This window comes from Acinonyx jubatus, chromosome B3 (assembly GCF_027475565.1).
Source record: "Acinonyx jubatus isolate Ajub_Pintada_27869175 chromosome B3, VMU_Ajub_asm_v1.0, whole genome shotgun sequence".
Lineage (NCBI taxonomy): Eukaryota > Metazoa > Chordata > Mammalia > Carnivora > Felidae > Acinonyx > Acinonyx jubatus.
The window spans coordinates 82,865,654-82,882,388 of NC_069386.1; the positions used below are offsets into that span (position 1 = coordinate 82,865,654).

General features: G+C 38.3%; 1 protein-coding gene across 6 annotated transcripts in view; it reads left to right on the plus strand.

Moving 5' to 3' along the window:
• The first annotated feature begins 143 nt into the window (after positions 1-143).
• PRORP (protein only RNase P catalytic subunit) overlaps positions 144-16,735 on the plus strand; it is a 132,504-nt gene continuing 115,912 nt past the window's right edge. For 2 of the 6 annotated variants that reach the window (XR_003422458.2, XR_008299361.1), the window contains exons 1-4: positions 148-299; positions 659-1,941; positions 3,818-3,865; positions 4,341-4,473. Coding sequence is in view for 3 of the 6 variants with exons in the window: in XM_027065578.2 (XP_026921379.1) it covers positions 956-1,941; positions 3,818-3,865; positions 4,341-4,473 (1,167 nt within the window). In the remaining 3 variants the exon portion in view is untranslated. Of the gene's footprint in view, positions 300-658; positions 1,942-2,014; positions 3,414-3,817; positions 3,866-4,340; positions 4,474-16,735 lie in introns of those variants that run through there. The other 4 variants (XR_008299360.1, XM_027065578.2, XM_027065580.2 and 1 more) reach the window with 4 other exon arrangements.

Genomic DNA, 16,735 nt, shown 5'->3' on the forward strand with positions numbered 1-16,735 from the left:
AGGAGTCCTTAAGCGTTTCCGGCCCGGGGATGGGGCGGGGGGAAGGTTTTCTTCCTTCACAATTTCTTTTCATTGCTCATTGCTGATATCTAGAGGCCATAAAGGTTCTCTGAATGTAGCAGACGTCAACAGTCAATTCTGCCACTAAAAGCTTCAAAGTAGTTTTTTTAATCGTCCTACGGCCCAGCGAAACCCTCGCGTTGAGTTCTGTCACGACCCCGCGGTCCGGGCCCTCGCGGTGCATTCTGGATGCGGTAGTTTCCGCCGTGTTTATGGTTGCGTCCAGCGTGAGTGCTGAGGTGAGTTGTTGAATGGAGTGAACATTGTTTGCGATCGGTTCGTACACAGCAGGCAGTGACCTTTGTGTACCTCCCTTGCTTACTTGAATTGTTGGCTCTGCTGTCTCCCCACCTCCCCTGCCCTCATATCCTTACCTGACGTCTTTGGCGGCCTGGGAGGGTTGTAATGCAGGCCCAGGGCTCCTAGACTTGGGCTTTCGCCGCTGTCCATGCTGCTGCTAGGTCTGGGGTTGGGGACTCCTGGTAGCGGTTTTCCACTTTAAGCCCTTCCGTCAGCAAGGCTCCCATGGGATCCTACCTTTTTTCAAGGGCACACACGCGAAACAAATTGGACGGACCTCCTTGTGCTTTTTCCTCAGGTTTATAGGTTGGAATTTATCTGCCACCAGAAGATTCCTGCCCTATCGCCTGGTTCTGGGACTTGTGACTAACATTGGCTGTCCCTGGATGGTTGTTTAATGGAGAGAACTCACTAGACTTCGTTGTATTAATAGCCCAAAAAGCAGATCCTTGATTTGTCTGTGAGAAAATGAAAATCATCTTTTAAGAAATTGTGCTTTGGTTCTTCGCCCCTCACGCCCAATTCCTTAATTACGCTGTAGAAGTAGGGGCTTTATGAACATCTCTCTAATTATATCTGGTGCTGATCTCACCGCATGATGACTTTCTGTTTCACTGGTATTCGAAGCCTTCCTAAGTTTTGGAAGAGCAACCCATACCTTAGCGTAGGCCCAGGACACTCTTATTTCTCTCTCTTTCTCAAAGACTATTGTGGCATCAGGAACCAACAGAAGTGGTTTTCTCTTAAAACGGCGTCTCCACAAAATACTAAAGCAGTGAATCTTCTGATTGCCAAGGCCAGATATCTCAGGAAAGGAGATGAAGGCAGTAATCAAGTTTCTTCTGATTCCCATCTTTTTGCTGCTGGAGCAGCTAAGAAGAGATCACAGATGAATACTCATAGGGAAGATCATGGCTTGCCACCTGTGAGGAACACTATTCAACTTCCAACAAGACCTCTGAATTCAGAAGAGTGGGATAAATTCAAGGAAGATTTCAAAGGAAAGGCTAATTTTGAAAGTTGGATCATTTCACAAATGGCTCACTGCCATAGCTCTATAGATGTGGCCAAATCTTTGTTAGCCTGGGTAGCTGCAAAAAACAATGGTATTGTAGGCTATGATTTGCTGGTCAAGTATTTGTATCTCTGCGTCTTTCATAAACATATATCAGAAGTTATTGATGTCTATGAAATCATGAAAGCCAGATACAAGAGGTTAGAACCTGGAGGATATACTCTTCTCATCCAAGGATTAATCCACTCAGACAGATGGAAAGAGGCCTTGCTGCTGTTAGAGGATATCAAAAAAGTCATGATTCCTTCAAAAAAGAACTACAATGATTGTATCGAGGGAGCCCTCCTTCACCAAGATGTAAACCTAGCGTGGAATTTGTATCAGGAATTGTTGGGTCATAATCTTATTCCTATGTTGAAAACTTTAAAAGCATTCTTTGATTTTGGAAAAAACATAAAAGATGATCAGTATTCAAACAAGCTATTTGACATTCTTTTGTATCTAAGAAATAATCATCTATATCCTGGGGAATCATTTGCACACAGTATAAAAACATGGTTTGAGAGGTAATTTTAATTTTTTTATATGTATGTTTTTAATTGAATACTGTTACCTAAAAGCAGCTGCCTCCTTTTTTTGTTGCTGAGAATTACTCTATTCAAATTATACTTTCCTTCCTTGAGATTTATTTCTCCTTAAAGACAACATTTTCTCTCTTTAAAAAAAGTAATAGCATAAACAAGGTGTTGTATTTTCCATTCATCACATAAAAGGGAAATTATAGATCATTTGTATGTTTTTATGTATTTTTTCTGTTTGGAAGGATCATCTGTTTTTTCTGAGGTATTCACTTCGATGTGCCTACCAATAGTACTTATGGCTGGAGTTTATAGCAAGAAAACTGGAGCTGTCTTTGGATCATATTAGTATTTTCAGAAGTTCTTCTGAAACCTAGTGACTGGTATCTGTTTAATCTATGCATTTCATCAACTTGGATGTTTAGAACAGATAAGGGAAGCCTGAGCAGACATGATATGCGAGTGTTAAAAATGGAAAATCTCTTCATTCCAGTTCATTTTGTATCTTTCCATCACCCAACTGCTCTCTCCAAGGCTCTCTGCTTTCCATTTGCTTTTTGTTCACATTCCTGGCTGTGACCCTATTTATTGCTTCAGTTTTTTATTCACTGATTCACTACTAATTTTTTTTAGGCACTTTCAAAAAAATTCATTCTTTTTCTGTTTTTCTCTTTTCAACTATATGTATATCCTTTGCACAGAGCTTTGAAGTAGCAATCATGTTTAATTATCTTATTTAACAAATTTGTTGAATATGAGTGGAGGAGCTAGATTGTGAAATTATTTGAATGCCAAGGATTTTGGGTTTTGTTCTGTTACCTTAGAGTAGAGTTCCAGGGCACCTGGCTCAGTCGGTTAAGCATCCTACTCTTAATTTTGGCTCAGGTCATGAGACCTAATCTCAGGGTTATGAGATTGAGCCCTGTGTCAGGCTCCACGCTGAGCATGGAGCCTGCTTAAGATTGTCTCCCTCTCTCTCTCTCTCTGCCCCTTCCCTGCTCTCTTGCGTGTGCACTCACTCTCCTCTCTCTCTCAAAAAATAAATTAAAAAATAAAAATAAAAAAGGTAATTGCCAAAACAGAAAAAAAGGTTGGAGAGGGATTAAGATTGGAAATAGGAAGATCTGTTTGGAGGCAATTGTAGGTTTGAATGAGAGATGATGAGATCCTGAATTATGAACTAGGGAAGGAGAAGGCAACAGAGTCCTTAGAAACTGATGGTAGTATATGTGAGAGAAAAAAAAGGAATACATTGATTGAGCAAATAAATCAGGTAGTTTTGAATGCTTCCATTTGGGTAGGCACTTTGGGTGTTTTGTGATGTAAGATCTATTATGATGGCATTCACAACCTAATGGAGAATGCAATACTTGACAGTTAATAGTGGTGTATAAGAAGATAGTGTAAGGGAAGGAATTACTCTGGGCAGGAACAATCTCTGGCAGCTTCATGGAGAAAGAGTTGAGTTTGATTTAGAGGTTACACTATTAATGTTAGCTGCACAATCCCGTGAAAGTAGATTTAGACTTGAAGATGAGGGTTGAATGACCAGAGGAGAAGTGAAGGGAAGGAGGTCCACAGTAGGGTACTGTTCCCTCCTTAGCCCCATCACAGTGTATCACCCACTCTTCTAATTAAACCATCCTGGGGAAGTATCCTGAACATTTCAGAGCTCTTGCCTGCCGAGTTTCTAAATACAGTTTCTAAATAAAATGCCTATTTTTTGGTTCTATGGGAATCTGACCTTTTTTCTTTTTTTTAAAAAATTAGAATTATTATCTCATTTATTTTATCAATTTGTTTATATTGTTTCAAGTTTTAGGAATCTGACATAATGATTTGGTGTTGTAATCTTTTTTTGTAGTGTTCCTGGGGAACAATGGAAAGGACAGTTCACAACAATCCAGGGAAGGTAAAGACCAGTATTTTATTTTTAACTTGTTTGATTCAGGTTTAGGAGGTTTTGTTGCTACCGATCAAAAACATTTTAAGAATATTTTAGAAATAGGATAATTAAGAGAGTACCCAAGAAAAAAAGCCATATTTGGCATATGGAGGATTTGCAGTGCTCAACATGTTTTTCCCATAGGTGCAGTGAGCCTCATGTGAAGCCTCAGAGATATTTTGCCCTACAGATCTGGGACCCAGTTGTGTTTTGGGAATAAGTTTAAATACTTTATCTGGATGCCCAGCAGTCTACTTTTTTGGGTTTTCTGGCATACCTAATGTGTGTTATTATCAGTTTTACAAAAAATTGCATGTGATGATCACAAAGATTATAACATTCTTTTTAAATTACCTTTCAATTTCTTTCTGTCCTAGGATTATTCATTCTAGAGAAAATTCTTTTCCAGGATACCATTTAACACAAACTTTTGTAATTACAGTGGTCAGTGTTCGGGCTGTGGAAAAACCATAGAGTCTCTTCACCTGAGTCCAGAAGAGTATGAATTTCTCAAGGAAAAAATCATGAGGGATGTGATAGATGGAGGTGATCAATACAAAAAGACAACCCCTCAGGTGAGTCCTGAACAGGATTTATTCCTTTTTTGGATTGCTTTTCTAGAGTAGGGGTTGGCAATTTTTTTCTATAAAAGACTGATAGTAAATATTTTAGGCTTTGTGGGCCAGTAAATATTTTGGGCTTTGTGGGCCATACAGTCTCTGTTGCAACTTTTCAACTTGAAATACAATACATAATATAGTACATAAATGAATGAGCATGGCTGTGTTACAGTAAAACTATATTAATGAAAGTAACAGTGGGCTGGATTTGGCCTGCCAGCTATAGTTGCCAACCTTTAGGAGAGACTGCTTAGAATTTAATAGAATAATTGGGGTAGACTGTCATCCATGTATTGAAGTCAGTTCTGTTTCGTGTAGATGCAAATCCACTAAAGCCAAAAAGATAGGTGCTTATTTTTTTGTCTAAGTATTTCCAGAAAACTGTGTTCAGTAAATTCCCATGAAAACATGGCTTTTCACAACCCTTCTAATCAAGAGAATTTAAGGTAACTTGACAAAATTATTTCCAAATTTTCTAAGTATTGAATTTGATTCTGTAAGTCATTTTTAATAGCTTCATTTTGCTAATCTTCAGTACTTTATACTGGTTCACTAAGATTAAGTTGAAGAACTAAAACGCTTTTACAACTTGGGGAAAAATTGCTTATCATCTTACTAAATGTGTTTTCTTCAAGATACCAAATAAAAATAAGAAGTAAAAATAGTTTTGCCTTCTCCCCTTGACTTAAAATTGTCACAGAAGGCCCCTAGATCGTATGAAAACTTTTAATCCTCAAAATAAAGTCAAAATATGGTCCATAAAAACGTTAGCTTCATTTTATGGAATACCTTTTAGCTAACTTTATTGATAAATAAAATTAGTTAACGTTTATTAATGATGCTAAGTATTTTATATTCATTATCTTATATATTATTTAATTTTTATAACCACCCTAAAAGGTACTATTTTATTTCTGTTTTATAGAGAGAGTGACTGAGGCTTTGGGAGATTAAATCTGCCCAAGGACCCCTCACTAGGACTGACTGACCCTAAAACCTTTACTGTCACACTCTATTGCCTCTCACTGCATGACAGTCCATAGTTCCATATAAATCTGACAGCCAGCTGGTTGGAGCAGCTTTAAGAATTTCTGCCAGCTGAAATACGATTTAAATAAATAAATTCCATTTCCCTTATCAAACATCTGTTGAACGCTTATCTGTATTTTCTACAGTAGATCTTAAGATAGATGCAAGGTTGTATACAAATTATGCTGTTTGCTGCCAAAAACTTAACCATTTCTGTTGTGGATTAATTGAAGTTTTCTCACCTTTCATTTTTTATTTAATAGTCTTCAACCTAAAGGAAAAATGAAAGAATAGCACAATAGACACCTACATACTCTTCATTTTGAGTAACCAATTGTTACCATGCCATTTATGCATTCCCTCCGTATGTTTTTATGAGTTATATAAATGTAGATTGTGGGGGCACCTGGGTGTCTCTCAGTTGGTTGAGCATCTAACTCTTGTTGTCAGCTCAGGTCATGATCTCAAGGTTTGTAAGTTCAAACCCACATTGAACTGTTAGTGTGGAGCCTGCTTGGGATTCTCTCTCTCTCTCTCTCTCTCTCTGTCTCTCTCTCTGTCTCTCTCTCTTCTTTCTCTGCCCCTCCCCTGCTCGCTCTTTCTTTCAAAATAAACAAATAAAAAAAAAAATAATAGGTTGTAGACATATTACCTTAAATATTTCAGCCTGTATCTTCTAAGAATAAGAAAATTCTGTTATTAAATACCATTATCACATCTAAGAACCTTCATATTAATATAACTTAATAAAAGGCACATATTCAAATTTTCCCAGTTGCCTCCTTGAAATGTATTTTATAACTTTCCCCCCCACTGATCCAGGATTCAGTCAAGATTTGTTCATTGCTTTTGGTGGTTAGGTCTCTCTAAATCAAGAGCAGCCCCTCCCACACTGCTTTTTTTTTTTTTTTTTTAATGACATTGATGTTTTTTTTGAAAAGTCTAGGTGTTTTGTCTTATACTGGACTTCTCAAACTTTGTACCTGTGAATCATTTGAAGGTCTGGTTAAAATGCAAATTATGATTGAGTTGTCTAGGGTCCCAAGACTCTGTATTTTGAACAAGCTCCCAGATGATATGATTCTGGTCTTTAGACCACATTTTGAGCAATAAGACTTTAGAGTGATTGATTGCTTTTTATTCATTAATTCAGTATAAAAGATTTTGGGTAAAGTATGTGGGTGATGCTGTGTGCTTACTGCAACCACATAATACTAGGTTATTTTCACTATTGATGCTAAGTTTCATCACTTGATTAAGAGGACAACTGCCAGATATCTCCATTATAAAGGTACATTTTCCCCTTTGTAATCTTTGTAATTAAAAAGTGGGGTGCCTGGGTGGCATAGTTGGTTAAGCGTCTAACTCTTGATCTCGGCTCAGGTCATGATCTCACATTTCATGAGTTGGAGCCCAGCACCGGCTCTGTGCTGATGGTGCAGAGCTTGCTTTGGATTTGGGGCACCTGGGTGGCTCAGTCACTTGGGCGTCTGACTTTGGCTCAGGTCACGATCTCATGGTTTGGTTTGTGAGTTCGAGCCCTGCATCGGGCTCTGTGCTGACAGCTCAGTCTGGAGCCTGCTTTGGGTTCTGTGTCTCCCTGTCTCTCTCTGCTCCTCCCCTGTTCACACATGTGCACATGCATACTCTCTCTAAAAAATAAATAAACATTTAAAAAGTAATCTGTGGAGTAATATTTCAGGACTAAGCAGATATCCTGTCACTCTTGCGGATTTCCTGTTAACTCTTCACCTAGTGTTTTTCACATCATGGAGATGATCTCTACTTTTGGAGGTTGCACAGTGGTGATCTTCGAGTTATTTTATTCCTTCCACATTTATTAACTGGTACTATTCTATAAATGGTTTTTCTCTTTCTTGGAGCTCTTTTGTTTGTTTGTTTGTTTTTTAAACATTATTTTTGAGACAGAGAGAGAGAGAGCATGAACAGGGGAGGGTCAGAGAAAGAGGGAGACACAGAATCTGAAACAGGCTCCAGGCTCTGAGCTGTCTGAGCCTGACGTGGGGCTCGAACCCATGGACTGCGAGATCATGACCTGAGCTGAAGTCGGACGCCTAACCAACTGAGCCACCCAGGCGCCCCTGTTTTGTTTTTTTAATATTCTATATAGGCATAAGGACAAGGACTTTCTTTTTTTAATTAATTGTGTTAGAATCCATTACCATCATTATTCTTTTTGATGCTCAAATTGTCTTGGATTTATCTTTTAGGAGCCCCCTTCAAGCCATCTCCTGTTTCTTTTTGGCATTTCACCACTACCCTATCAGTTTTTGCCCCCAGCTTTTGCACTTCTCTTCTTTCTGACACAATCACTAATAGAATACTTTTGTTTGACACCTCTCAGTGGTTAAACATTGCTGTAATTCCTTTTTAATGAATATCACTTTAAATCTAGATTAATAGAAGGAAGATTTGTTAGTATTCTCTTTTGGAAAAGACTTAGAACCCAGAGCACATCTTCTCGTTGGACAGCGTTATACTGCAAGAGGAGTTGCAGGCTCCAGACTATGGTGAGAGTAGCAGAGAGTAGTCATATATTTAATTACTGTAATTGACAAAGTAACTGATTATATTCACCGAAGGATTGGAATATTTTAGGGCAAGGGAAATTATTCTCTCTTTTCAGTATGCTTCCCCTTTCCCCCTGAAGGTCTCCAACCCTATATTCCATCTCTTGAAACTGCCTTTCACCTTCAAGCTGTTAACATAATAATAATTGCACCATTTATGGAATGATTATCATATGTCAGGTACTTCAAGATCTGTTATACTCACAACAACATTGCAAGGATATCACCCTTCTGAAGATGAGGAGCTCAGGATAAGCAATGTATCCATGGTTAAAGAGCAGTGAAGAAAGTCATATGATGTGGCTGGATTGTTCAGGGTTTAGTTTTTGTGGTATTGGTGGAGGAGAAGGGGCAGGGATGGATCCAGAGCACCGCTAGTGGATTGGAGTAGAACCAACTCTTTTTCTGGGACTAGAGCCCAAGGCAAATCTGTCATTTGAAGGTGTGAGAAAGCATATAGCCTAAGACCCCTTGAGGAGAGTTTTAAGCCTTGGAAGTTTGGAATATATGGGAGAGGATTGGAGAAAGTATTACTGGATGGTGCTGAAGTCCCAACTGAGGGTGGAGAGCATAAGTTTGTAATGGCATTGATCTGTGAGACATGTTCAGCATTCCTGGGCCATCTAGGAATAGGAATAGGGAAAGCAGATAGATGGGTTGGTACAGGATTTTGCTAATCTGGTATAGTTGAGGGAAAACAGGAGTTGAAGGTGTAGGTGAAAGGATGGATCAGTTAATGGGCCAGGAGATCAAGCTTGATAGGAAGGAAGTAAAGATGGGTGGGAGCTCATGGATTAGGAGACAATAGACATAAAAGTGGATTGGAGGCTCATTGAGGTTGAAGAGCAAGCATAAAAGGAGTGAGAATGACAAACAGGAGATTTTGATCAGTGTGTATTAGAGTTTAGATGTTAGAGATTGAGTGCTCTACAGTGATGACAAAGTCCAGAGTATGACAGTTAAGCAGATGAAGAGACTGAGAGCCACAAGTGCTAGATGGTCATCCACAGATTTATTGAGTGTCCATATGATAATTTTTTTAATAATAATTTTAAAATTATTTAAATAATTAAATAAATTGTTATTTAAATAAATTTAAATTTATTCATGTGGCTTTTTAAAATAGCCACATTTTATGGAATGCTTACCAGGTGCCAGGCACTGTGCTTTGTTATTTAGGCTGGTGATGAGGACTGAGTCGGATGGCAAATTCTTGATGCATGTAGAAATGTCTGGGGTGACACAGGTGATAGCAAAGAGGAGGAGTCAGCAAAGTATGGCCTGCAGACCAAATCCAGCCCACCACGTGGTTTTATGAATAAAGTTTTATTGGAACACAGCCATATGCATTCATTTCTGTATTGTCTATGGCTGCTTTTGCCTTGCAGAATTGGGTACCTATCAAAAGAGACCATGTGGCCCATAAAACCTAAACTGTTTACTATCTGGCCCTTTACAGAAAAATTTGCTGACCACTGGTATAGATGAATATCATAAGCCTTAGTTGATGTGAGGATTGGAGTCAGTGATTTTGAAATTTTATTTATTTTTGAGAGAGAGTGAGAGAGAGAGATGACAGTGTGAGCAGGAGAGGGGCAGAGAGAAAGAAGGAGATGCAGAATGCGAAGCAGGTTCCAGGCTCTGAGCTGTCAGCACAGAGCCTGATGCTGGGCTAGAACTCATGAACTGCGAGATCATGACCTGAGCCGAAGTCAGACGCTTAACCAACTGAGCCACCCAGGCACCCCAAGACATGGTGATTTTGAGGGAGCAGTGGGTACTAGAAGAGGGCCTTTTCTTTCTACTCAGTCCTATAGCATGCTTTGAGAGAATAGGTTCCCTAAGAACTAAGTAACTAAGAAATCATTGGTAACCTCAGGAAGAGTAGTTTTGATACTACACTGGAGGCCAAAGCCAGCCATGTTAGAGCAACTGAGTGAACACACATTGAGTGTAAACTATACTTTTGAGAAGATTAGATGAAAATCAATTAGAAGAAATGGGATAGTTGTGGCTGGAGGATGGTAGACGTCAAGGGAGGGGATATAGGGAGATGGGAGAGACTTGTGCATGTTTAGGTGATGGAGAAAAGGTGTCAGTAAAGATAAAAATGTTGAATAAGCAGGACACGTAAGAGAGAGAATGGATTATGAATGACCCAGCTTCAGAAGTAGGAGGAGTTGCCAAAAAGAGCACAAATGGGGAGGTTAGAAATGAGAGTTCTTATTTGAGACTGTAGAAAAGAAAGTGAAGATGGGTGCAGATATAGATAATATATAGGTAAGAGGGAGAGAAATTTGAGGGAAGTGACATCTGTGTCAAATGGATATAAGGTGAGAGATTGGAGTCAAGTGGAAAGTCTAGTCAACACTAGAGACAGTAGAGACGGTTTGGAATGGTTCTTAAGGAGAATGGCAGAAATGCTAACTCAGGGCAGAAGGATTATGACAGGGTGGGTGCTGAGATTTGAATCAGTAATTTGTAGACATTACATGAATGTATGATTTAATATTTTTCTGACAGAGCTTGACTCACCTAGAATGGTAGTAGTGAAGACAAAATGTAACATTGGTTCAGATTTTGGGTTTTGTTGGTTAGGGGTGACAATATGATAGGGAGCAAGGGAAGGCAGTTCTGACACAGTAGTTAACATGATCAGCATGGGGCTCAGACTAGATGAGGAAGAAGGTCAGAGAGCACTGTCTAGGAGAGTTTAAGGGACTAGTAGTCTCAATGTGGGGTAAAAGAAAAGGTATAGTGGGAATAAAGGAAAGAATACGAGAAGGCTGAGGTCAGAGAGCAGGTGAAATATTTGAGGTTAAGATTTCACAGGAATAGCCATACCACGCTCTGGCCAGATCCAGCATCTGGTTTGGCATATACCCCAGGGTAAAGTTCAGCACCAGAGTATACCACAAACTGGATGGTTTAAACAACAGAAATTTATTTTTGCACAGTTCTGGACACTAGTTGTCCAAGATCAAAACATTGGCAGGTTTGGTTTCTCCTGAGGCTTCTCTCCTTGACTGGCAGATCACCCCTTTCTTGCTTTATCTGCATATAGACTTGCTCTGTGTTTGAGCATCCCCGGTTTCTCTTTGTCCAAATTTCCTTTTCATCCAAGGACACCAGTCAAATTGGATTAAGGCCCGTCCTATGGCCTCATTTTACCTTAAACCACTTCTTATCTCCAAATATAGTCACATTCTGTGGTACTTAGGGTTAGGACTTCTTCAACATATGAATTCTGAGATGGCCACAATTCAGTCTATAACACCATTCATTGCAATATGTATTAAAACTATGTTGTATTCAGCATTTTCAGTTCTTTTGTACTAGGAACAAATAGCTGAAACTGAGTTCAATATTGCTTTCTATAGTTTGCTTATAATTTAGAAATGGAAGGTATAAACCAAGGAGTAAATATCCCATCCATGTTGAGTTTCTTTGTCTACTTAAGGAAAAAGTATGATATCAGCTGACCTCCATAAGCACCTAAAATGAATTCATCAAATAGAATTCTTTTGTTCAAATGAGATGGCACCCTCTGATAAAATCGTTTTCAACCTTGGCTGCTGATTAGAATAGTTTGGGAGATGTTTACAAATTAATGATACCTGGACTCCACCCTCTGTAGATTTTGGCTTTAAATGTACAGTTCAGTGGTATTAAATATATTCACATTGTTGTGTAACCATCATCCATCCCCAGAACTTCTTTCATCTTTTTTTCATATCTCTTTTCATCTTGTAAAACTGAAACTATACCATTAAATAATAACTTCCCATTCTCTCCTCCCTCCCAGCTGCTTGCAACCACTGTTATACTTTGTGTCTTTATGATTCTCACTACTGCAAGTACCTCATATAAATGGAATCATACAGTATTTGCCTTTTTGACTGGGTTATTTCACTTAGCATAATGTCCTCAACATTCATCCATGTTGTAGCATAGTGCAGACATTTCTTCCTTTTTTTCTTTTTAAGTTTTAAAAAATGTTTATTTTGAGAGAGAGAGAGAGAGAGAGAGAGAGAGAATGTGGGGGAGGGGCAGAGAGAGGGAGACACAGAATCTGAAGCAGGCTTCAGGCTCTGAGCTGTCAGCACAGAGCCTTATGCAGGGCTCGAACTCAAGAACCTTGAGACCATGACTTGAGCCAAAGTCAGATGCTAAACAGACTGAGCCACCCATCTGCCCTTCCTTCCTTTTTAAGGCTGAATAATATTCCATTGTATGTATGTACCATATTTTGTTTATCCATTCATCCAGCAATGGATACTTCAGTTGATTCTACATTTTAGCTATTATGAAAATGCTGTTTATGAGCATAGGTGTACAGATACCTCTTTGAGGTTCTGCTTGCTGTTCTTTTGGGTATGTTACTGGAAGTGGAATTGCTATATCATACGGCTAAATCTGTTTTTAATTTTTTGAGGAACTGTGTTACACAGTAGCTGCACCATTTGACATTCACACCAACAATGCACAAGGATTCCACTGTCTCCACATCCTTGCCAACACTTGTTTTCTTTTCTTTTATTTATTTTTTTTAATTTTATTTTTTATTTTTTTTAATTTACATCCAAATTAGCATATAGTGCAACAATGATTTCAGGAGTAGATTCCTTAGTGCCCCTTACCCATTTAGCCAATCCCCCCTCCCACAACCCCTCCAGCAACCCTCAGTTTGTTCTCCATATTTATGAGTCTCTTCTGTTTTGTCTCCCTCCCTGTTTTTATATTATTTTTGTTTCCCTTCCCTTATATCTATCTTTTTTGTCTCTTAAAGTCCTCAAATGAGTGAAGTCATATGATTTTTGTCTTTCTCTGACTAATTTCACTCAGCATAATACCCTCCAGTTCCATCCATGTAGTTGCAAATGGCAAGATTTCGTTCTTTTTGATTGCCGAGTAATACTCCAGTGTGTGTGTGTGTGTGTGTGTGTGTGTGTGTGTATGTGTGTGTGTGTGTACATCTTCTTTATCCATTCATCCATCGAGGGACATTTGGGCTCTTTCCATACTTTGGCTATTGTTGATCTTTTCTTTTTTTTAAATAGTATCTCTTCTAATGAGGTGGTATCTCATTGTAGTATCTCTTCTAATGAGGTGGTATCTCATTGTAGTTTTAGATTTGTATTTCCCTAATGGTTAGTGATGTTAAGCATCTTTTCATGTGCTCTTTGGCCATTTGTATATCCTCTTTGGAGAAATGCCTATTCAATTCCTTTGCCCATTTTTGAACCAGGATTTTGTTTTTTGTTGTTGAGTTTTAAGTGGTCTCTATATATTCTGGATATTAATTTCTTATCAGATAATATGATTTACAAATATCTCCTATTCTATGAGTTGTCTCTTTACTCTATTGATAGTGTCTCTTGATGCACAAAATTTTTTTATTATTGTGAAGTCCAATTTGTTTGTTGTTTTTTTTGTTACCATATGTCTTTGGTGTCATATCCAAAAAAATCATTGTTGAATTCAGTTTTTGTTCTGTTTTCTTCTAAAAGTTTTACTCTTTTAGGTCTTAATATTTAGATCTTTGATTCATTTTGAGTTCATGTTTGTGTATGGTGTTATGTAAGGGTCCAGCTTCATTCTTTTGCATGTCAATATCCAGTTTTCCCAGCACCATTTGTTGAAAGACTGCCCTTTCCCCATTGAATGGCTTGGCACCCTTGTCAGAAATCATTTGACTATGGATGAGAGGGTCTGGGTTTATGTCTATTCTGTTGGTCTGTATGTGTGTTTTTACACCAGTACTACACTGTTTTGATTACTGTAACTTTATAGTAAGTTTTAAAATCAGGAAGTATGAGTTTTGTTCTTTTTAAAGATTGTTTTGGCTATTCAGGGTCCTTTGAGATCCTATATGAAGTTTAGGATGAGTTTTTCTATTTCTACAAAAAATATCATTTGGATTTTAATAGGGATTGCATTGAATTTGTAGATTGCTTTGGGTAGTATCAACATTTTAACAAGGTTAAGTCTTCTAGTTCAGGAACATAGGATGTGTTTCCATTTATTTATGTCTTTAATTTCTTTCAGCAATCTTTTGTGGTTTTCATTATAAAGTGTTTCACTTCCTTGGTTAGGTTACTTCCTAACTATTTCATCCTTTTTGATACTATTGTAAATTGAATTGTTTTCGTCATTTATTTTTTAGATTGTTCATTGTTAGTTTATAGAAATGCAACCAGTTTTTGTATGTTGACTTTGTAATCTGCTACTTTGCTGAACTGATATATTGTAACAGCTTTTTTTGGGTGTGGAATCTTTAGGATTTTTTGCATATAAGATCAAGTCATCTGCAAACAAAAATAATTTTACATCTTCCTTTCTGACTTGGATGCCTTTTACTTATTTTACATGATTAAATTGCTCTAGCTAGAACTTCCAGTACTATGTTAAGTAGAAGTAGAAGGCATCCTTGCCTTGGTCTTGATCTTAGAGGAAAAGCTCTCAGTCTTTCACCATTGAATATTATGTTTGCTGTAGGTTTTTCACATATGGCTTTTATATTGAGGTAGTTTATTCCTAGTTTTTGGGTTTTTTTTTAATCATGAAAAGGGTTTTTTGTCAAATGCTTTTCTGCATCAGTTGAGATGATCATGTGTTTTATTTTTCCTTTATTCTGTTGATGTGGCCTATTACATTGATAGATTTTCGTATGTTGAACCATCCATGCGTTCCAGGAATAGACCTGCTTGGTCATATTGTGTAATCCCTTTAATATGCTGCTAAATTTTGCTTGCTGGTATTTTGTTGAGGATTTTTGCATCACTGTTCATGGAGGATCTTGGTATGTAGTTTTTTTGTAGTGTCTTTCTCTAGCTTTGGTAGAGCCAGTGTAATGCTGGCCTCCAAGAATGAATTAGGAAGTATTCTCTCCTCTTCAGTTTTTTGGAAAAGCTTGAGAAGGATTGATATTAATTCTCTTTTGTAGAATTCACCAGTGAGCCATCAGGTCCAAGATGTTGTTGCCGCTGTTGTTATTGTTGTTGTTGTTGTTGGGAGATTTTCTTACTGGTTCTGTTTCCTTACTACATATAGGTATATTCAGATTTTCTTTTTCTTTGTGATTATGCCTTGTTGTCTGTACCTCTGTGATCAAAAGCAGCGATCAGCAGAGCGTAGATCCCCAGTATTTGGAAGACAGGATCCTTTTTGTCCACCCAGGCTCCCATAATGCGTGCAAGCTGCTCTAGGAACATGACAGATGCCTGCCATTTGGCTTCGGGTGTGGAATGGGTAGTTGCTACTGTATTAAGTGTTAAAACTGAACAAAATTAACCACTGTTTATCATACAAGGCTCCTTCTGCAATTTGCAAGCCTTCAACAGACTCCAGAGTTCCAAAATAGTTACATCAGACAAATTCTGTCAGTGTAATTGTTATCTAGGTGGGAGAGACAAATTCCTGGTGCTTTCATCTCCACCATCTTCCCCTCAACTTAGTGAGTTTTGACACATATATACTCCCGTGGAACTGTCACCACAGTCAATATAATGAATATATCATCTCCAAAAGTTTCTTTGTGCTACTTTCTAATGACTCCTGTACCTCACTCTTTCCTTGCCCCATGCCCCATAAACACCATGGAAGCACACCATATATAGTATTTTTTGTCTGTTTTTTTTTAATATTGAGCATAATTTTGAGATTTCATTCATATTTTGTGTCTCAATCAATTTTATTCCGAGTAACATTCTGTTGGGGTGGATATACCACAACTTATAAATTCTTTCATTTATTGATGGACATTTGGGTTATTTCCATTTTGGGGCTATTACAAATATAGCTAATAAGAACATTCTTTTATGCGGTGCCTGGGTGGCACAGTCAGTTAAGTGTCTGGCTCTTGATTTCCACTCAGGTCATGATCTCATGGTTCATGAGTTTGAACCCTATCTTGGGCTCTGTGCTGACAGGATAGAGCCTGCTTGGGATTCTGTCTCTGGCTTTCTCTCTCTGCCCCTCCCCCACACATTCATGTACTCTCTCTCTCAAATTAGTAAATTAAAAAAATATAAAAGAACATTCTTGTACAAGAGTTTGTGCTTTGTTCCTCTGTGTTTGTTTCCTAGGGGTGCCTAAGGATGCCAAATTGCTACAAACTGGGTAACTTAAAACATCTGTTCTTTCATAGTTCTGGAGGCTAGAAGTCCAAAATCAAGGTATTTGTTGGGCCATGCTCCTTCTGAAGGCTCTAGGGAAGAATCCTTCTCTTTTTCTAGCTTCACAAGCTCTTGACTCCTGGTAATCCTTGGTTTTTCTTGGCTTTTAGGTGTATTTCTCTCCTTCTTTGTGTGCCATATTTTCTTTTGTCTTTCTTTTCTTTTGTTTTTAATGTTTATTTTGAGAAAGAGACACACACAGAGTACGAGTGGGAGAGAGGCAGAGAGAGAAGGAGACATAGAAGCTGAAGCAGGCTCCAGGCTCTGAGCTGTCAGCACAGAGCCCGATGCGGGGCTCAAACTCATGGACTGCAAGATAATGACCTGAGCCGAAGTCAGACGCTTAACCAACTGAGCCACCCAGGCACCCCTGTGTGCCATCTCTTCTTATGAGCACATTAGTCATTGGATTCAGGGCTC